Source organism: Budorcas taxicolor, chromosome 1 (assembly GCF_023091745.1).
Source record: "Budorcas taxicolor isolate Tak-1 chromosome 1, Takin1.1, whole genome shotgun sequence".
Classification (NCBI taxonomy): domain Eukaryota; kingdom Metazoa; phylum Chordata; class Mammalia; order Artiodactyla; family Bovidae; genus Budorcas; species Budorcas taxicolor.
Window position 1 is genome coordinate 148,151,928 of NC_068910.1, and position 22,787 is coordinate 148,174,714.

The window sequence follows — 22,787 nt, forward strand, 5'->3', positions numbered from 1 at the left end:
AAACCCAAGGAGGAACACACCAAGACATATTGTAATCAAAATGATGAAAATTAAAGACAAAGATAAAATATTAAAAGCAACAAGGGAAAAATAACAACATACAAGGAAACTCCCATAAAGTTATCAGCTGATTTCTCAACAGAAACTCTACAAGCCAGAAGGGAATGGTGTGATACATTTAAAGTGATGAAAGGGAAGAATCTACAACCAAGAATACTCTACCTAGCAAGACTTTCATTCAGATTTGAGGGAAAAATCAAAAACTTTCTAGACAATCAAAGTTAAGAGAATTCAGTACCACCACACCAGCTTTACAACAAATGCTAAAGGAACTTCTCTAGGGAGGAAACACAAGAGAAGGAAAAGACATACACAAAATAAACTGCAAACAATTAAGAAAATGACAATAGGATTATACATGTGTGCATTCATGTGAGTTGCTTCAGTTGTGTCCAACTCTTTGAGACCCTTTGAACTGAACCCTGCCAGGCTCCTCTGTCCATGGGGTTCTCCGGGCAAGAATACTGGAATGGGTTGCTGTGTCCTCCTCCAGCGGATCTCCCCAAACCAGAGCTCGAACTCGGGTCTGTTATGTCTACCTGCATTGGCAAGCAGGTTCTTTACCACTAGTGCCTCCTGGTAAGCCCAGTAGGATCATGTGTGTGCTTAGTTGCTCAGTCATGTCTGACTCTTTATGACCCCATGGACTGTGGTCCACCATGCTTCACTATCAATGGGATTCTCCAGGCAAGAATCCTGGAAGGGATTGCCATGCCCTCCTCCAGGGTATCTTCCCATCCCAGGGATAGAACCCAGGTTTCCTGCATTGCAGGTGAATTCTTTACCATCTGAGCCACCAGGGAAGCCCAGCAGGATCATATTCATCTATAATTACCTTAACTGTAAATGGATTAAATGCACCAACCAAAAGACATAGACTGGCTGGGCAGATGAGAACATGTGTATGTATGCATTTCCATTTACACATCACTCTAATTAACCCCTGAAATAGTATGTATTTGTTTTATATTATTAGGTTAATCATGTTTCCATTATGGCCTGCGATTGTAATTATCTTTTATTTTTTGTCTGGTTATTGATTGTGAAAACTGATAAACATCTTTTGCTATTGTGAAAAAAAAAAATAGCAGGAGGAAACACTATTTGAAGGGCTTACACACTTAAATAATGTGTTTCTTAAGTTAGGCCAATGTGAGTTAGAACAGATCCCCAGTGCCCTGATTCATGATTTATTTATTTATCAGTTTTTGGGGGGAGAAGGGAAGAGAAAGGGAAAATAGTTACTGAGAGGCAAATAGCAGTAACCATTTCACTGTCTCTCCCACTGTTGCTCTTCACCATCTTCCTATGGGATTTCTCAAAGTTCCAAATTCTCCTCTAAACCCAGACCCTGAAGGGAATGGTCTTATGTAGGCCAAGTATCGCTAGTACTTTCTGCAATAAAATTAGTCCTCTTTATGTACAGAAATGATACCAGAGGACTAAAGTTTATTTTATTAAGTCACCATCGTACTTAGTTCCTAGGAGTCTGGTTTTATTTACCTTCCTTAAATGGGCTTCTTTGCTGCAGTCTTTCTTCCTTCTGCATTTCCATGCTCCCTCACAAGGTGGCACTGACTGCCTTGTAGTGGATGGAGGCCTAGTTTTGTTTCCTTGGTGCTTCTGCCTCTAAGACTAACAGACTAAAGGTTAATAGCATGTGGCGTCCCCAGTTAACCCCCTGACTTTCTGGTGTTTGTTCTCAGTGTTAACCATGATATAAGAAAACTCTACCCATCTTTCTCTAGTTAGGCATGAATACCTTTAATTTAATGCTGTAAAGAGCAATATTGCATAGGAAACTGGAATGTCAGGTCCATGAATCAAGGCAAATTGGAAGTGGTCAAACAAGAGATGGCAAGAGTGAACGTCGACATTCTAGGAATCAGCGAACTAAAATGGACTGGAATGGGTGAATTTGACTCAGATGACCATTATATCTACTACTGCAGGCAGGAATCCCTCAGAAGAAATGGAGTAGCCATCATGGTCAACAAAAGAGTCCGAAATGCAGTACTTGGATGCAATCTCAAAAACCACAGAATGATCTCTGTTCGTTCGTCTCCAAGGCAACCATTCAGTATCATGGTAATCCAAGTCTATGCCCCAACCAGTAACGCTGAAGAAGCTGAAGTTGAATGGTTCTATGAAGACCTACAAGACCTTTTAGAACTAACACCCAAAAAAGATGTCCTTTTCATTATAAGGGACTGGAATGCAAAAGTAGGAAGTCAAGAAACACCTGGGGTAACAGGCAAATTTAGCCTTGGAATGCAGAATGAAGCTGGGCAAAGACTAATAGCGTTTTGCCAAGAAAATGCACTGGTCATAGCAAACACCCTCTTCCAACAACACAAGAGAAGACTCTACACATGGACATCATCAGATGGTCAACACCAAAATCAGATTGATTATATTCTATGCAGCCAAAGATGGAGAAGCTCTATACAGTCAACAAATACAAGACCAGGAGCTGACTGTGGCTCAGATCATGAGCTCCTTATTACCAAATTCAGACTTAAATTGAAGAAAGTAGGGAAAACCACTAGACCATTCAGGTATGACCTAAAGCAAATCCCTTATGATTATACAGTGGAAGTGAGAAATAGATTTAAGGGCCTAGATCTGATAGAGTGCCTGATGAACTATGGAATGAGGTTTGTGACATTGTACAGGAGACAGGGATCAAGACCATCCCCATGGAAAAGAAATGCAAAAAAGCAAAATGGCTGTCCGGGGAGGCCTTACAAATAGCTGTGAAAAGAAGAGAAGCAAAAAGCAAAGGAGAAAAAGAAAGATATAAGCATCTGAATGCAGAGTTCCAAAGAATAGCAAGAAGAGATAAGAAAGCCTTCTTCAGCAATCAATGCAAAGAAATAGAGGAAAAGAACAGAATGGGAAAGACTAGAGATCTCTTCAAGAAAATTAGAGATACCAAGGGAACATTTCACACAAAGATGGGCTCGATAAAGGACAGAAATGGTATGGACCTAATAGAAGCAGAAGATATTCAAGAAGAGGTGGCAAGAATACATGGAAGAACTGTACAAAGAAGATCTTCATGACCCAGATAATCACAATGGTGTGATCACTCATCTAGAGCCAGACATTGTGGAGTGTGAAGTCAAGTGGGCCTTAGAAAGCATCACTATGAACAAAGCTAGTGGAGGTGATGGAATTCCAGTTGAGCTATTTCAAATCCTGAAAGATGATGCTGTGAAAGTGCTGCACTCAATATGCCAGCAAATTTGGAAAACTGAGCAGTGGCCACAGGACTGGAAAAGGTCAGTTTTCCTTCCAATCCCGAAGAAAGGCAATGCCAAAGAATGCTCGAACTACTGCACAATTGCACTCATCTCACATGCTAGTAAAGTAATGCTCAAAATTCTCCAAACCAGGCTTCAGCAATACGTGAATTGTGAACTTCCTGATGTTCAAGCTGGTTTTCGAAAAGGCAGAGGAACCAGAGATCAAATTGCCAACATCTGCTGGATCATGGAAAAAGCAAGAGAGTTCCAGAAAAATGTCTATTTCTGCTTTATTTACTATGCCAAAACCTTTGACTGTGTGGATCACAATAAACTGAGGAAAATTCTGAAAGAGATGGGAATAGCAGACTACCTGACCTGCCTCTTGAGAAATCTGTATGCAGGTCAGGAAGCAACAGTTAAAACTGGACATGGAACAACAGACTGGTTTCAAATAGGAAAAGGAGTACATCAAGGCTGTATATTGTCACCCTGCTTATTTAACTTATATGCAGAGTACATCATGGGAAACGCTGGACTAGAAGAAACACAAGCTGGAATCAAGATTGCTGGGAGAAATATCAATAACCTCAGATATGCAGATGACACCCCCCTTATGGCAGAAAGTGAAGAGGAACTAAAGACCCTCTTGATGAAAGTGAAAGAGGAGAGTGAAAAAGTTGGCTTAAAGTTCAACATTCAGAAAACGAAGATCATGGCATCCGGTCCCATCACTTCATGGGAAATAGATGGGGAAACAGTGGAAACAGTGTCAGACTTTATTTTTGGGGGCTCCAAAATCACTGCAGATGGTGACTGCAGCCATGAAATTAAAAGACGCTTACTCCTTGGGAGAAGAGTTATGCCTAACCTAGATAGTATATTCAAAAGCAGAGACATAACTTTGCCGACTAAGGTCTGTCTAGTCAAGGCTATGGTTTTTCCAGTGGTCATGTATGGATGTGAGAGTTGGACTGTGAAGAAGGCTGGGCACTGAAGAATTGATGCTTTTGAACTGTGGTGTTGGAGAAGAGTCTTGCAAGTCCCTTGGACTGCAAGGGGATCCAACCAGTCCATTCTGAAGGAGATCAACCCTGGGATTTCTTTGGAAGGAATGATGCTGAAGCTGAAACTCCAGTACTTTGGCCACCTCATGTGAAGAGCTGACTCATTGGAAAAGACTCTGATGCTGGGAGGGATTGGGGGCAGGAGGAAAAGGGGACGACAGAGGATGAGATGGCTGGATGGCATCACTGACTCGATGGACATTAGTTTGAGTGAACTCTGGGAGTTGGTGATGGACAGCGAGGCCTGGTGTGCTGCAATTCATGGTTCGCAAAGAGTCAGACACGACTGAGGGACTGAACTGAACTGAACCTTTAATTTTAGTTAATGAAAAGATTAAATCACGAAAAAGTATATCCTTATGAATATTTTACAGTGTTTTGGGTCCTTGAAATGTTTTAGCCATTTTCTTGGCAGATATTGTTTATACAATTAGTATAGTGTTATAATGCATTCTAAATTTAGCCTTACTCAACATGTAACTTCTCTTAATTCACATTTCTCGCAAACCCCTCTGATCGTGAAACTAGAAAGAAGAAGAATATATTTTAGTTGAAAGCTAATAGCATCCTCCTCTAGATTGTTTTCAGTCAATGTAACAAGGTAGCTCAATCTCCTTGTCAAACACCTAATCTTCAGGTTTGTTTTTTTTTTAAGTGTACAGAATTAATCAAGAGGCATTTCCTGGAGATGACTGGTCGTTGAGACAAATATCACAGAGTGATTGGTCTCTGGGAGCACAAGACTCACGTTAACAATACGTACAAGAGACTTGTGTAGAAAAACCACAATGCTGACTTACTCTTTCCATGATAGAAACACTCACGTTTGCTAGGTAGCACTTTCTCTCCCATGAAGCAAATGTACATGGGAGATCAGAGTATAATTGGAAGAATCCAGGTGTGGATCGAGAGCAGCAGAGTGGGTTGGATGATCTTAATGGCACTGCCATTAGATAGGCTGGCAACATGACCTGGATTCTCCACAGAGCAGGCCAGGAGTCTCTCTCCTTAGGAGAGGTGTCTGCCTTTGCTTCTTTCAGTCTCCCTTTCCTGTAATTTCTTCATTGATTCCACACCCTCAGTAATCATACAGTCCTCGTTAAACCACACCATGCACTGATGACTCTTGTGTTAGATACACAAAATAGGTGCAGTCATTTGTAATTGGCTTCACTTGGGAGCTCCATTCCACTGGAAGTAGCCTCCCTCCATGGGCACAGCATGGAAGGTGCTCCCAGCATTTCGGCTCATGTCCCTCTGCCTGGGGACAAGTGCTCCAAGTTCCTTAGTCCTTAGGGCCTTAGCAGCTCAGTCAGTTTTTCACAGTCTTTTTTGGCCAAAAGCAATAGCTGACAGGTTAAACAACTTAAGTCTATATGTCCTGACAACTTAGTAGCTATTTGAAAAAAACAGATACACATAGTTGAAAGAAAAAGTCAGATTTAACTTTCATTTTTAGAGAACCACAGTGATCTCAAACCTTGGAATCAGTCTGGATATCACCACTTGAATTTCCTATTTCACACTGATTTTCATATTACACTTGCTTTTAACACCAGCAGCCACCAAACCCTCAGTTCTCCAAAGATGTAATGCCATTCGAAAGAATACTGCACAATTTAATGTTGAAATTCCAAACTACCGCAAGCTAGTAGGAAGCATGGCATCTGACAGATGCCAACTAATGCTGTTTTCCCCCTAAATTTAAAATACTCATGGCACTTTTGTGAGTTCACTGTGTATCCCTGTTTGGGAACCATGCTAATGCTGTTTTCCCCCTAAATTTAAAATACTCATGGCACTTTTGTGAGTTCACTGTGCATCCCTGTTTGGGAACCATGGGGCTGGAACATAGTCTTGTGGGTACATCTAGCTGCAAAGAGATTGGGAAATATAATCTATCTAGTCTAGTGGCATCTGCTTTAATGAATAAAATATTTAAATACTTATTTTATGCTTTTGTTCTCACAGGGATGTCTTATATCTGTTTATGAGTTATCCAAGGGCAGCTGCCTTGCAAGAATGTGCTTAACAATGGGTGCTTAGTCACTCAGTCCTGTCCAACTCTTTGTGACCTCATGGACTGTAGCCTACCAGGCTCCTCTGTCCATGTGGGGATTCTCCAGGCAAGAACACTGGAGTGGGTTGCCATTCCTTTCTTCAGTGGATCTTCCCAACCCAGGCATTGAACCCTGGTCTCCTGAATTGCTGGCAGATTTTTTACCATCTGAGCCACCAGGGAAGCCTTGTCTTGCAAGAATATAACCATAATAAAGGTTACCATTTATGGAGCATTTATATATAATAAATAGTCTGCTAAAGTGCTTTTCATATATGTTCTCACTTAATCCTTACAATACCTTTTGAGGAAGGTATAGATAATATTCCTATTACATAGATACATATTTGCATATAAAAGGAAAGAAAGAAAAGTCGCTCAGTCGTGTCCGACTCTTTGTGACCCCATGGACACCAGGCTCCTCTGTCCATGGGATTTTCTAGGCAAGAGTACTGGAGTGGGTTGTCATTTCCTTCTCCAGGGAACTTCCCGACCCAGGGATCGAACCCAGGTCTCCCACATTGTAGACAGACGCTTTACCATCTGAGCCACCAGGGAAGATACATATTTTGCATATAAAAAAAACTTCTGTTTAATTAACTATCTTGCATAAAATCACATAGAAATTAAGAGGTAAAGAAGAACTTGAATAAAGTTGTCTGATTTTAGAGCCAACTCTCTCTCTTTTTCTCTTTTTTGATCACACTGCACAACATGTAGGATCTTAGTTCCCTGAACAGGGATTAAACCTGTGCCCCCTGCAGTAGAAGCATGGAATCCTAACCACTGGACTGCCAGGGAAGTCCCTAGAGCCAACTCTCTTAACCTCCATACACTTTTACATTTGATATTTGCTGAAGGAAAGTTATGGCCAATGTAGACAGCATATTAAAAAGGTCAACAAAGGTCTGTCTAGTCAAGGCTATGGTTTTTTCAGTAGTCATGTATGGATGTGAGAGTTGGACTATAAAGAAGCTGAGCAGTGAAGAACTGATGCTTTTGAACTGTGGTATTGGAGAAGACTCTTGAGAGTCCCTTGGACTGCAAGAAGATCCAACCAGTCCATCCTAAAGAAGATCAGTCCTGGATGTTTATTGGAAGGACTGATGTTGAAGCTGAAACTCCAATACTTTGGCCACATGATGCAAATACCTGACTCATTTGAAAAGACCCTGATGATGGGAAAGATTGAAGGTGGGAGGAGAAGGGGACAACAGAGGATGAGATGGTTGGATGGCATCACTGACTCAATGAACATGAGTTTGGGTAAATTCTGGGAGTTGGTGATGGATAGGGAGGTCTGGCGTGCTGCGGTTCATGGAGTTGCAAAGAGTTGGACACAACTGAGAGACTGAACTGAACTGAACTACATAAATGAAGAGCAATATTATGTATTTGTATTGGCATTATTTACTATTCCACCTATACGAAAATAAATCAGTGTTGTCTTTTATATAGTAACTATCTTCAAAGGATTAAAAAAATTGAATTCTCACAACACCCCTGAACAAGCTTGAAGAAGAGAGGCTTGTTTGAAATAATTCACTGTCAACTTTCCCACTTCCTGCTCTAAAATAATACAGACAAAAAAGGGGGAGACCGATGCACATCTCAAGTTGTTATTAGCCTGAGTCCTTTACTTGCAGAGGTAAACATTTTGAAAACATTTTGTTAACATCTTGACTACCCATTTTTGTTGCAGGAGGCCGAGGGAAAGATGGTGCCCCCATCATCACTTTTCCAGAGTTTGTGGGGTTCAAGCACATCCCAGATGAAGACTTCCTGAATGTCATGACCTACCTAACTAGTGTCCCCAGGTGAGCTGAACACAGTACTCTGCTGCCTTCCTTGTCACTGGGTTTATCCTGAATTTCCCACGTGGTAGTACTGGGCTGGGATGGGATCTTTCATGAGCCCAGCTCACACTGCTGTGTTATGGCCAATTTCACTTATCCATCAGTCAAAAGAAGGGATGTGGAAAGAGACTAGAAAACAAAGTTACATGAACATCAGTTTTATTATGGTGTGCACTTATAAAGTGCTTAATAAACATTGTTAAGTGAATGAAAAACTGATTGACTAGCTAACGCTGAGTTTGTTCCTTCAGGTTCATTGCTGTAGATTAAGGTGATCCTGGTTTCCTGGGGCCTGTTGTCTAAGACACCTGGCTGCTGCTCAGGAGGCTCAAGCCAAGTTAGGAGTCACTTCATTTATTTCCCCTAAATAAGGAATTTAAGGGTAGATTTTATAACTATCATTGTCAGATGGAGAAGTCACAGAGCAAGGAAACTAAAAGTCCAGAAATTAAAACTGTGCCTATAGCTGAGATCGAAACAGAGATATTTTGGGGCATCTGCTACTTCTACCCTCTTGGGCCTAGGTCTCACATATTTATGCCACTAAGTCAATAAATAGCCAGGTCTCCTAGGGATGGAATGTGGGACAGAGTTCATATTGGTGACAAATATTTCACAGACAGAGGTGGAGCTGACTGTGGAGTCCAAACTCCCTGGGGAGCAGACTTAGCCCATAAAGGCCTTACCCTCCATGGGTCTGTGTTGCTTATGATACTGTCTGTTACTTAAATGCTTTGTGGTTAGGAGTTTACACAACAGCCAGGGGTGTGCTGTTTTTCTTGCTTTCCATCTGCCTCATATGATTTAGAGGTAAACTCTGTGATTAAAAGTCCCCCTGGAGCCTGATCCCACCTGCAGAGATTAGGAAGTTAATTAGTTTGCTTTAACCAAACCCACTCTAAGAGATTTTTTGTTGTTGTTGTTGTTACCCTTCTTCCTCAGAGAAAGCTATGGATTTATTTTTAGTGCATTTCTTCAAAGGTCAGTGCTTAAATTATATTTCACCTTATTCTTTATCTCTGATCCAAGAGTATTGTAGACATTATATAGACAGGAGAGGATTTGGACTTTGTTGGTTTGAGAGAAGGATGCTGTACATCTCTGGGCTTTGCTTACATGGTTCTCTCTGCAGGAACACCTCTGCCATCCTTCTGGGCCTGGCTGACTCTTGCAAAATCATCAGCCCTCAGTCTGATCTCACTTTTTCATGGAAACTTGCCTTGACCCAAATTCTGCTCTCACAGACTCTTTATTTCCACAGACTCTGTATTTCCACAGTACCCCTTGTCTAATGCTATGGTATATGAAAATTATTTCTGCTTCTCCTATTAGACTGTGAACTAGTCAAGAATAGGGGCCAATGCTTCTTTTCTTTTTTTCCCTTCTAGTCCAGCACATGGTAGGTTCTCAAGAAGTAAGGTTGGTGAAATTTCCAGTTCTGATCTGGTTCATTTCAATCAAAGGGTGTTTGTTATATGGTGAGAAGCAGGACACTGAGAGAGAGAGGGGAACCCAACTTCTCACTCCTGCCTTTTCCTCCCGGAGTTATAGGGAGTTGAACTTGGTCTCCCTCTTTGGCTCAATTGCCTTCCAGAACATTGACCTATCAGTTTAGCAACTTCTGTGAGGAGCAGCATGCAAGAGGGTGAGCAGGGAGGTGGGTAACAGATAGAAGTGCCTCTTCCCCATTATCATTATATTGCTTTAAACTTACAATCTAATTGTACCTACTCAGTGGGTGGAGTCATATGCTAAATTAAATGGGGGCATTTTCATATTATATTTGCAGCATTTCCTGAGCCGCCACACTGAGGACCAGACATTGAGTGCCACATGACCCAATGTGGAGGGAAAGCATTAAGGGGTAGAAACCCCATCTCACAGGAAAAAAAAAAAAAAGAAAGAAAGAAAGAAAAATCAAGAGGCTATGTTTAGCCCTAATTTACCTTTTCTGCTCTGTGCTCGTGTATAATTTCTTGTAAAATTGGTAGCATTTTCCTTTCCTAGAATGCAGTTTGTCTCTTGAGAAAGAATAGCTGACCAGTTATTCCTCTTTTCTTCTTCCTGGCATTTGTTCATACTAGCTCACTGCCCCACCCCTTGTTCCTTTCAACATAAAACAGAGACAATGAGTAAGAAGGCTTGAAAGGAGAATTTGACGTGAACTTTGTTTCCTAGTTGCCATTTCAGGTTCCAAAGAATGAAACCACTCTTGTTCCTTTTTATGATTCCTATTTATCACAGTTTGCATCTTCCTAAATGTTACAATGGTTACCAGACACCAGAACTTTTCCCAGGTTGCACAATGGTTTATAGGCAGGTGGCATGACATACAACAAGGAATGTATGCACAACTGATGCACTAGGAGAGGAGAAAGACAGGATGCTCAGGGCAGGGAAAGGAGAGCTCTGTGCCTTAAATTAATGAGGATCTCTCATTGTGGTCAGGTTGGGTGAGTGCTGAAAGGCTTCCCACAGCTCGTTTTTTATCAGATCTTTGCTGAGTGCCATCAATGTGTAGAGAGGTATGTTAGGTGCCATAAAGGACCACAAGACCATACAACAATATCTTGACTCTCACATGACTCTGTTGTTATGATATTCTGTGAAATATGTGAAGAAAATGCTATAAGAGCTCAGAAGAGAGAAGAAGCACTTTAGACAGGAAAAAACAAGGAAAGCTTCAGGAGTGAAGTGGCCTTGACGGATGGGTGAGATTTCCACATATAGATCAGAGAGGGACATTTCAGAGAGAGAGAACAGGATGGTGTTTAAGAACTTTGGACACAGCTCAAACCTGGATTGAAATCTAGATTCTATGGTTGCTAGCTGTGTCATCTGGGGCAAGTGACTTGGCTTCTATTTCCAACCCCCCCACCCCCACCCCCCGCTACTGGATTTGAAGTTTTAAATAGAGCTTGTTTAGGGAATTACAGACTATTGAGGTTGTCCATAACAGGGTGAGGATCCTTTTCAGATAGTAGTGAGAAATGGGATCTGGATAGACAGTTGGGAACAAACTGGGCAAGGTGTTTTCCACCAAGTTAAGAAGTTTAGGCACAGTGAGCAAGACCAGACCATTGGACATTCTGAGGAAGAAAAAATGGCAACCAGATGAAAGTGGTGGTGGTGTGCAGGATGGGCCAGAAGGAGGGGAGGAAGGTAGGGAGGGAGACCAGTTAGGGGATTCTGCCCTGTTGTTGTTCATGTCTGACTCTTTGTGACCCCATGGAGTGCGGCACTCTGGGCTTCTCTGTCCTTCACTATCTCCTGGAGTTTGCTCAAACTCATGGTTATTGAGTTGGTAATGCCATCCAACCATCTCATCCTCTGTCACCCCCTTTTCCTCCTGGCTTCAATCTTTCCCAGCATCAGGGGCTTTTCTAATGAGTTGGCTATTTGCATCAGGTGGCCGAAGCAACAGACACTGGGGACTGGTGGAGGGGGGAAGGAACAGTGAGGAACCAGCCATGATCCTTAGCTTTAGGAATTCTATTCACAGTCAGATCTTCATGCTTTTACATATCTGCTGCTGCTGCTAAGTCACTTCAGTCGTGTCCGACTCTGTGCGATCTCATAGATGGCAGCCCACCAGGCTCCTCTGTCCCTGGGATTCTCCAGGCAAGAACACTGGAGTGGGTTGCCATTTTGAGGTCTCATTTTAAACATGCCTTCAGTGGCTACAGAGTGGTTTGGAAAGGCATTAGTAAAATATTCTGAGACACAGAAATGGTCAACTTTTTAAAAATTCCAATTGCTTTTCTAAAAATCGTATTTGTATCACTAAGCATACATTTTTATTACCCTATTCCCCTATTTGGTTTCTATGTTTTACTCACAGTTATGTGTTCATTACTTGAGAGGGCTTGGAGAAGTTACTTTTATTTTATTTTATTTTGAGAAGTTACTTTTATTATAAAGAAACAAGAGCCATATTTCATAACTGTGAATTTTATGATTATTTACTATTTCTAAAGGTCTTTTTCTATAATGAATCTGTTGAGAAGCCTATTTAAGTTTGAAAACTTCTTCCATATCCATTTTCCTCCCATAGAGTCTGATGAATAGTTCTTGAGAAGACTCATATCCTCTTTTATGATATGATATTCTATGATTCTCTCATAGAATGCTGTCTGACATTTCTACTTTGGGAGGAGGGGAGGAGGACAGCATTATTATTTGGCCTGTGAATTCTAAACAGACTTGCTCCTTTGTATCGAAAGACTGAATGGGATTGTAACAATCTGTCAGCTTTAAAAACCAGCCTTATCAGAGAAGTGAGTTTGATCTGAGCTTCTTACTATTATAAAGGCAATGGAAAAAGCCCCTGATTTTAAGTAGTTTTAAATACTATAAATAGGAAAAGTGTTGCTTTGATTGAGTAGCTAAGGCAAGATGTGTTGTTTCCTGGTCTGGCTGTGGAATTGCTCCCCTAAATCAGGAAAATGGAATCATTCATTTGACTTCTAGGATAGAAGTTCAGAGTGGGGAGTCTTCTTGGGCTGTTGTCTTGTACAAGATGGATGAATTTGCTTCAGAACCCTCTGGAAGGATACCTTGAGAGACCAGACCTTAGCCACACAAGTGAGGCTCAAAATTAGAGCACATCCCATAGACTTATAAATAAATGTTTGATGTTGGCAAGTAAGTCTTATATGCTAGGAGTATTTGGATGGATTATATTAGAGAATAGGAAAAAAAATTTAATATGCCATATTCCTGTTCTTCTCTATGTAAGAACCAGGGAGTCTGACATTTCTCCCTAGTAGAATGACTTAGTGTGTATAAGACATTTGTTATTTTGCTTAGGTGATTGTTTTAGAATACTGTGCTATATTCTGCCTTTTTGTCATCCTGTGAGGTAGGGGCTCAATTTCTTTTTTCTGATAATTCAGGTTTATTTAGACATTCAAAACACAGCCTCTTGCTTGTATTCATAGGTTCTAATGGAGAAGGAAATGGCAACCCACTCCAGTACTCTTGCCTAGAAAATTCCAGGGATGGAGGAGCCTGGTGGGCTACAGTCCATGGGGTTGCAAAGAGTCGGACACAACTGAGCGACTTCCCTTCAATGATTGTAAATATCTGGAGTCTTTTCTTACTCAGTGGTATTATCGATTATAAAAATGATAATTGCTCTAGCTCTGTGAAAAATTGTCTTGGTATTTTGATAGTGATTGTATTGAATCTGTAGATTGCCTTGGGTAGTTTGGTCACTGTCATGATACTAATTCTTTTAATCCATTAACTTGGTATATCTTTCCATTTGTTTGTATTGTCTTCAACTTCTTTCATCAGGGTCTTATAATTTTCCCAGTACAGACCCTTTAACTCCTTTATAAAAAATTTATTTATTTATTTATTTTAATTGGAGGCTAATTACTTTACAATATTATAGTGGTTTTGCCATACGATGACATGAATCAGCCATGAGTGTATATATGTTCCCCATCCTGAACCCCCCTCCCACCTCCCTCCCCATCCCATCCCTCAGGGTCATCCCAGTGACCCTGAGCACGTTGTCTCATGCATCGAACCTGTACTGGCAATCTGTTTCACATATGATAATATGCATGTTTCAATGCTATTCTCTCAAATCATCCCACCCTCACCTTCTCCCACAGAGTCCAAAAGACTGTACTTTACATCTGTGTCTCTTTTGCTGTCTTGCATATAGGGTTATCATTACCATCTTTCTAAATTCCATATATATCTGCTAGTATACTGTATTGGTGTTTTTCTTTCTGACTTATTTCACTCTGTATAACAGGCTCCAGTTTCATCCACCTCATTAGAACTGATTTAAGTGCATTCTTTTTAGTGGCTGAATAATATTCCATTGTGTATATGTACAACAACTTTCTTATCCATTCATCTGCTGACGGACATCTAGGTTGCTTCCATGTCCTGGCTGTTGTAAACAGTGCTGCGATGAACACTGGGGTACACGTGTCTCTTTCAATTCTGGTTTCCTTGGTGTGTATGCCCAGCAGTGGGATTGCTGGGTCGTATGGCAGTTCTATTTCCAGTTTTTTAAGGAATCTCCACACTGTTCTCCATAGCGGCTGTGCTACTGCTGCTAAGTCGCTTCAGTTGTGTCTGACTCTGTGCGACCCCATAGACGGCAGCCCACCAGGCTCCCCCATCCCTGGGATTCTCCAGGCAAGAATACTGAGTGGGTTGCCATTTCCTTCTCCAATGCATGAAAGTGAAAAGTGAAAGTGAAGTCGCTCAGTCATGTCCGACCCTTAGCGACCCCATGGACTGCAGCCTACCAGGCTCCTCCGTCCATGGGATTTTCCAGGCAAGAGTACTGGAGTGGGGTGCCATTGCCTTCTCCGATAGTGGCTGTACTAGTTTGCTTTCCCACCAACAGTGTGAGAGGGTTCCCTTTTCTCTGCACCCTCTCCAGCATTTTTTGTTTGTAGACTCTTTGATAGCCCCTATTCTGACTGGCATGAGATGGTACCTCATGGTGGTTTTGATTTGCATTTCTCTGATAATGAGTGATGTTGAGCATTTTTTCATGTGTTTGTTAGCCATCTGTATGTCTTTGGAGAAATGTCTGTTTAGTTCTTTGGCCCATTTTTTGATTGGGTCATTTATTTTTCTAGAATTGAGCTGCAGGAGCTGCTTGTATATTTTTGAGATTAATTCTTTGTCAGTTGCTTCGTTTGCTATTATTTTCTCTCATTCTGAAGGCTATCTTTTCACCTTGCTTATAGTTTCCTTTGTTGTACAAAAGCTTTTAAGTTTAATTAGGTCCCATTTATTTTTGCTTTTATTTCCAATATTCTGGGAGGTGGGTCATAGAGGATCCTGCTGTGATTTATGGCAGAGAGTGTTTTGGCTATGTTTTCTTCTAGGAGTTTTATAGTTTCTGGTCTTACGTTTAGATCTCTAATTCATTTTGAGTTTATTTTTGTGTATGGTCCCTTTAACTCCTTAGTTAGATTTATTCCTAGATATTTTATTTTTGATGCAATTATAAATGAGATTGTTTCCTAATTTCTATTTCTGGTAGTTTGTGTTAATGTACAGAAATGCAACAGATTTCTGAATATTCATTTGTATCCCGCAACTTTACTGAATTCATTGATGAGGCCCGTTAGTTTTCTGGTGGCATCTTTAGGATTTTCTATGTATAGTATCATGTCATCTGCAAACAGAGTTTTACCTCTTCCTTTCCAATTTGGATTCTTTTAAATTTCCCTGCTGTCTTATTGCTGTGGCTAGGACTTCCAATATTATGTTGAATAGAAGTGGCAAGAGTGAGTTCTTGTCATGTTCCTGATCTTAGAAGGAAATGCATTAGACTTTACATGGTTGAGTGTGGTGTTAGCTCTGGGCTTTATTGAATTTTTTTTTAAATTGAAGTAGAGTTATAGGGCTATGCTGGTGACTTAGACCATAAAGAATCTGCCTGCAATGCAGGAGAACAGGTTCAGTCCCTAGATTGGGAAGATCCCCTGGAGAAGGTAATGGCTACCCACTCTAATATTTTTGTCTGGAGAATTATATGTACAGAGGAGCCTGATGGGCTACAGTCCATGTCGAAATAAGTAGGATACAACTGAGCAACTAACACTTTACTTTGCTTCTCTTGATTTACAACGTTGTGTTACTTTCAGGTGTACAACAAAGTGATTATGTGTGTGTGTGTGTGTATCTTTTCTTTTTCAGATTCCCTTATAGGTTATTACAAAATATTGATTATAGTTCCCTGTGCTATCCAGTAGGCATCTATTGGTTATCTATTTTATATATGGTAGTGTATCTCTGTGAGATGAGTGCAATTGTGCGGTAGTTCGAGCATTCTTTTGCATTGCCTTTCTTTGGAATTGGAATGAAAACTGACTGTTTCCAGTCCTGTGACCACTGCTGAGTTTTCCAAATTTGCTGGTATATTGAGTGCAGCACTTTCACAGCATCATCTTTCAGGATTTGAAATAGCTCAACTGGAATTCCATCACCTCCACTAGCTTTGTTCATAGTGATGCTTTCTAAGGCCCACTTGACTTCACATTCCAAGATGTCTGGCTCTAGATTAGTGATCACATCATCATGACTATCTGGGTCGTGAAGATCTTTTTTGTGTAGTTCTTCTGTGTATTCTTGCCACCGCTTCTTAATATCTTCTTCTTCTGTTAGGTCCATACCATTTCTGTCCTTTATCGAGCCCATCTTTGTGTGAAATGTTCCCTTGGTATCTCTAATTTTCTTGAAGAGATCTCTAGTCTTTCCCATTCTGTTCTTTTCCTCTATTTCTTTGCATTGATCGCTGAAGAAGGCTTTCTTATCTCTTCTTGCTATTCTTTGGAACTCTGCATTCAGATGCTTATATCTTTCCTTTTCTCCTTTGCTTTTTGCTTCTCTTCTTTTTCACAGCTATTTGTAAGGCCTCCCCGGACAGCCATTTTGCTTTTTTGCATTTCTTTTCCATGGGGATGGTCTTTTTTTTTTTTTTTTTTCATGGGGATGGTCTTGATCCCTGTCTCCTGTACAATGTCATGAACCTAATTCCATAGTTCATCAGGCACTCTATCTATCAGATCTAGGCCCTTAAATCTATTTCTCACTTCCACTGTATAATCATAAGGGATTTGCTTTAGGTCATACCTGAATGGTCTAGCAGTTTTCCCTACTTTCTTCAATTTGAGTCTGAATTTGGCAATAAGGAGTTCATCATCTGAGCCACAGTCAGCTCCTGGTCTTGTTTTTGTTGACTGTATAGAGCTTCTCCATCTTTGGCTGCATAGAATATAATCAATCTGATTTTGGTGTTGACCATCTGGTGATGCCCATGTGTAGAGTCTTCTCTTGTGTTGTTGGAAGAGGGTGTTTGCTATGACCAGTGCATTTTCTTGGCAAAACGCTATTAGTCTTTGCCGTGCTTCATTCCACATTCCAAGGCCAAATTTGCCTGTTACTCCAGGTGTTTCTTGGCTTCCTACTTTTGCATTCCAGTCCCTTATAATGAAAAGGACATCTTTTTGGGGTGTTAGTTCTAAAAGGTCTTGTAGGTCTTCATAGAACCATTCAACTTCAGCTTCTTCAGCGTTACTGGTTGGGGCATAGACTTGGATTACCGTGATACTGAATGGTTGCCTTGGAGACGAACGAACAGAGATCATTCTGTGGTTTTTGAGATTGCATCCAAGTACTGCATTTCGGACTCTTTTGTTGACCATGATGGCTACTCCATTTCTTCTGAGGGATTCCTGCCTGCAGTAGTAGATATAATGGTCATCTGATTTAAATTCACCCATTCCAGTCCATTTTAGTTCGCTGATTCCTAGAATGTCGACATTCACCCCTGCCATCTCTTGTATGACCACTTTCAATTTGCCTTGATTCATGGACCTGACATTCCAGGTTCCTATGCAATATTGCTCTTTACAGCATTGGATCTTGCTTCTATCACCAGTCATATCCACAACTGGATATTGTTTTTGCTTTGGCTCCATCCCTTCATTCTTTCTGGAGTTATTTCTCCACTGATCTCCAGTAGCATATTGGGCACCTAATGACTTGGGGAGTTCCTCTTTTGGTATCCTATCTTTTTGCCTTTTCATACTGTTCGTGGGGTTCTCAAGGCAAGAATACTGAAGTGCCTTGCCATTTCCTTCTCCAGTGGACCACATTCTGTCAGACCTCTCCACCAGGACCCGCCCATCTTGGGTTGCCCCGCAGGCATGGCTTGGTTTCTTTGAGTTAGACAAGGCTGTGGTCCTAGTGTGATTAGATTGACTAGTTTTCTGTGAGTATGGTTTCAGTGTGTCTGCCCTCTGATGCCCTCTTGCAACACCTACCATCTTACTTGGGTTTCTCTTACCTTGGGCGTGGGGTATCTCTTCACAGCTGTTCCAGCAAAGCTCAGCCACTGCTCCTTACCTTGGCGGAGTGTTATCTCCTTACCGCAGGCGTTCCTGACCTTCAACGTGGGATAGCTCCTCTAGGCCCTCCTGTGCCTGCGCAGCCACTGCTCCTCCGGTTGCTCCTCCCAGCTGCCGCCCCTGGTCTCGGCGCGAGGTGGCTTCTCCCAGCCGCCCCTGACCTCGGACGCGGGGTGTCTCCTCCTGGCCTCCGCCCCTGACCTCGGACGCGGGATAGCTTCTCTCAGCTGCCACCTCTGACCTCGGATGCAGGGTTGCTCCTCTCGGCTGCCTGCGCTCAGTGCGCCCGCCCGCAGCCACCTGCGCTCAGTGCGCCGGCTCGCAGAATGCTCAAACTACCACGCAATTGCACTCATCTCACATGCTAATGTGAGATGCTCACATTAAATGAAGTAAAGTAATGCTCAAAATTCTCCAAGCCAGGCTTCAGCAATACGTGAACCGTGAACTCCCTGATGTTCAAGCTGGTTTTAGAAAAGGCAGAGGAACCAGAGATCAAATTGCCAACATCCGCTGGATCATGGAAAAAGCAAGAGAGTTCCAGAAAAACATCTATTTCTGCTTTATTGACTATGCCAAAGCCTTTGACTGTGTGGATCACAATGAACTGAGGAAAATTCTGAAAGAGATGGGAATACCAGACCACCTAACCTGCCTCTTGAGAAATCTGTATGCAGGTCAGGAAGCAACAGTTAGAACTGGACATGGAACAACAGACTGGTTCCAAATAGGAAAAGGAGTACATCAAGGCTGTATATTGTCACCCTGCTTATTTAACTTCTATGCAGAGTACATCATGAGAAACGCTAGGCTGGAAGAAGCACAAGCTGGAATCAAAATTGCCAGGAGAAATATCAATCACCTCAGATATGCAGATGACACCCCCCTTATGGCAGAAAATGAAGAGGAGCTAAAAAGCCTCTTGATGAAAGTGAAAGAGGAGAGTGAAAAAGTTAGCTTAAAGCTCAACATTCAGAAAACGAAGATCATGGCATCTGGTCCCATCACTTCATGGGAAATAGATGGGGAAACAGTAGAAACAGTGTCAGACTTTATTTTTTGGGGCTCCAAAATCACTGCAGATGGTGACTGCAGCCATGAAATTAAAAGACGCTTACTCCTTGGAAGAAAAGTTATGCCCAACCTAGATAGTATATTCAAAAGCAGAGACATAACTTTGCCGACTAAGGTCTGTCTAGTCAAGGCTATGGTTTTTCCAGTGGTCATGTATGGATGTGAGAGTTGAACTGTGAAGAAAGCTAAGCGCCAAAGAATTGATGCTTTTAACTGCGGTGTTGAAGACTCTTGAGAATCCCTTGGACTGCAAGGAGATCCAACCAGTCCATTCTGAAGGAGGTCAGCCCTGTGATTTCTTTGGAAGGAATGATGCTGAAGCTGAAGCTCCAGTACTTTGGCCACCTCATGCGAAGAGTTGACTCATTGGAAAAGACTCTGATGCTGGGAGGGATTGGGGGCAGGAGGAGAAGGGGATGACGGAGGATGAGATGGCTGGATGGCATCACTGACTCAATCGACGTGAGTCTGTGTGAACTCCGGGAGATGGTAATGGACAGGGAGGCCTGGCGTGCTGTGATTCATGGGGTCGCAAAAAGTTGGACATGACTGAGCGACAACTGAAGTGTATCTATGTTGGGGCTTCCCAGGTGACTCAGTGGTAAAGTATCTGCCAGCCAATGCAAGGAGATGCAGGAGTTCAGTCCCTGAGTCGGGAAGATCCCCTGGTGGAAGAAATGGCAACCCACTCCAGTATTCTTGCCTGGAGAATCTCATGGACAGAAGAACCTGATGCACTGCAGTCCATAAGGTCACAAAGAGTCAGATATGACTGAGCGACTGAGCATGCACGCACATGTATGTTAAGCCCACACTCCTAATTTATCCCCCCGCCCCTTTCCCTTTTGGTAATCATAAGTTTGTTTTCTGTGTATGTGAGTCTATTTCTGTTTTATAAATAAGTTCATCTGTATAATTTTTGTTTTTAGATTCCACATATAAGTGATATATGAGATTTGTCTTTATTTGTCTGGTTTACTTTGCTTAGTATGATAATCTCTAGGTCTGTTCATATTGCTACATTATTTCATTCTTTCTTATAGCTGAATAATATTCTATTGTGTATATATATCTCATCTTCTTTATCCATTCATTTGTTGATAGGCATTTAGGTTACCTCCCATCTTGGCTATTCTAAAGAATACTGCAGTGAACACTGGGGCTCATGTCTCTTTCCAAATTATGGTTTTCTCCAGATATTTGCCCAGGAGTGGGATTGCAGGATCGTATGGTAACTCTAGTTATGTCAAAGTATGTCCCTATTATAACCCCTTTATGTCCCCTTTATAACTTTGTTGAGAGTCTTTTTGAAATCATAAATGGATGTTCAATTTTGTCAAAAACATTTTCTGAATCTATTGAGATGATCATATGATTTTTATTCTTTAATTTGTTAATATGCCATATTAATATTCTTATTATTGATTCAATTTTGCTACTGGTAATTGGTATGAAATATTTTTTTATTGTTCAGCCTTGGGAGATTATACAGTTCTAGGAATTTGTCCATTTATTCTAGGTTGTCCTTTGTCCACTGATTGACTTTTGGGTATTAAATCATTTTTGTGTTCATGGGATAAAGCCCACTTGACTGTAGTGTATGATTCCTTTATTATATTGTTGAATTTGGTTTGCTAATATTTTGTTGGATGATTTTTGCATCTATGTTCATCACTGATATTAGCCTGTAATTTTCTATTTGGATGATATCTTTGTTTTGGTATCAGGGTAACGCCAGCCTCATAGAATGAGTTAGGAAGTGTTCCTTCCTGGGCAATTTTTTGGAATAATTTGAGAAGGATAGGTGTTAACTCTTCTCTAAATGTCTGATAGAATTCACCTGTGAAGTGATCTGGTCCTGGACTTGGTTTTCTGGGAATTTTACTTATTATTGATTCAGTTTTATTACTGGTAATTGGTCTGTTCATACTTCTGTTTCTTCATTGTTCAGTCTTGGGAGATTGTACAGTTCTAGGAGTTTGTCCATGTTTTCTAGATTGTCCATTTTATTGGCATATACTTGTTCATAGTAATTGCTTATGATCATTTATGTTATGTTTCAGTGCTATCGGTTATAACATCTTTTTCATTTATGACTTTATTCATATAGATTGTCTGTTTTTTTCTTGATGAGTTTGGCTAAATGTTCATCAATTTGGTTTTCTAAAATTTGTATGTAAACACCAAAGACCCCATATAGCCAAAATAATCTTAAGAAAGAAGAACTAAGCTGAAGGGATTATACACACTGGTTTCAAACTATACTGCAAAGCTATAGTAATCAAAGCAGTATAATACAGGCACAAAACAGAAACACAGATCAATGATACAGAATAGAGATCCCAGAAATGAGCCTACATTCAAATAGGCAATTAATTTATGACAAAGAAGGCAAAAATATACAACGGAGAAAAGACAACCTCTTAAACAAGTGATGCTGGAAATACTGGATAGCTACATGCAAAAGAATCAAGTTGGACTACTCTCTCATACCACACACAAAATAAATTCAAAATGGATTAAAGACATAAATGTAAGACCTGAAACCATAAAGCTCCTAGAAGAAAACATAGGTTATATATTCTTTGACATGGTATTTGTAATTTTTTTTGGATATGTCTCTGCAGGCAAGAGAAACTAGTTCAGTCACTTAGTTGTGTCTGACTGTTTGAGACCCCATGAACCACAGCCTGCCAGGCCTCCCTGTCCATCACCAACTCCTGCAGTTTACCCAAACTCATGTCCATTGAGTCAGTGATGCCATCCAACCATCTCATCCTCTGTTGTCCCCTTCTCCTCCTTCCCTCAGTCTTTCCCAGCATCAGGGTCTTTTCAAATGAGTCAGCTCTTCACATCATGTGGCCAAAGTATTGGAGTTTCAGCTTCGATATCAATCCTTCCAATGAATACCCAGGACTGATCTCCTTTAGGATGGACTGGTTGGATCTCCTTGTAGTCCAAGGGACTCTCAAGAGTCTTCTCCAACACCACAGTTCAAAAGCATCAATTCTTCAGCACTCAGCTTTCTTTATAGTCCAACTCTCACATCCATACATGACTACTGGAAAAACCATAGCCTTGACTAGACAGACCTTTGTTGGCAAAGTAATGTCTTTGCTTTTTAATATGCTATCTAGGATGGTCATAACTTTCCTTCCAAGGAGCAAGCATCTTTTAATTTCATGGCTGCAATCACCATCTGCAGTGATTTTGGAGCCCCCCAAAATAAAGTCAGCCACTGTTTCCACTGTTTCCCCATCTATTTGCCATGGAGTGATGGGACCAGATGCCATGATTCTTAGTTTTCTGAATGTTGAGCTTTAAGCCAACTTTTTCACTCTCCTCTTTCACTTTCATCAAGAGAAACTAAAGCAAAAATAAATAACTGGATCTGTATCAAACTAAAAACCTTTTTGCCTAGCAAAGGAAAATATTCATGTCAATAAAACAAAAAGTCCACTTACTGAATGGAAAAAGATATTTGCAAATGATGTATCTGATAAGGGATTAATATCCAAAATATACAA

At 41.0% G+C, this 22,787-nt stretch overlaps 1 protein-coding gene across 1 annotated transcript in view; it reads left to right on the top strand.

Moving 5' to 3' along the window:
- Positions 1 to 22,787, top strand: part of MCF2L2 (MCF.2 cell line derived transforming sequence-like 2) — a 275,208-nt gene that overhangs the window by 60,608 nt on the left and 191,813 nt on the right. The window contains exon 3 of the mRNA XM_052642999.1: positions 8,137 to 8,251. Coding sequence (XP_052498959.1) covers positions 8,137 to 8,251 — 115 coding nt within the window. The remainder of the gene's footprint in view (positions 1 to 8,136; positions 8,252 to 22,787) is intronic.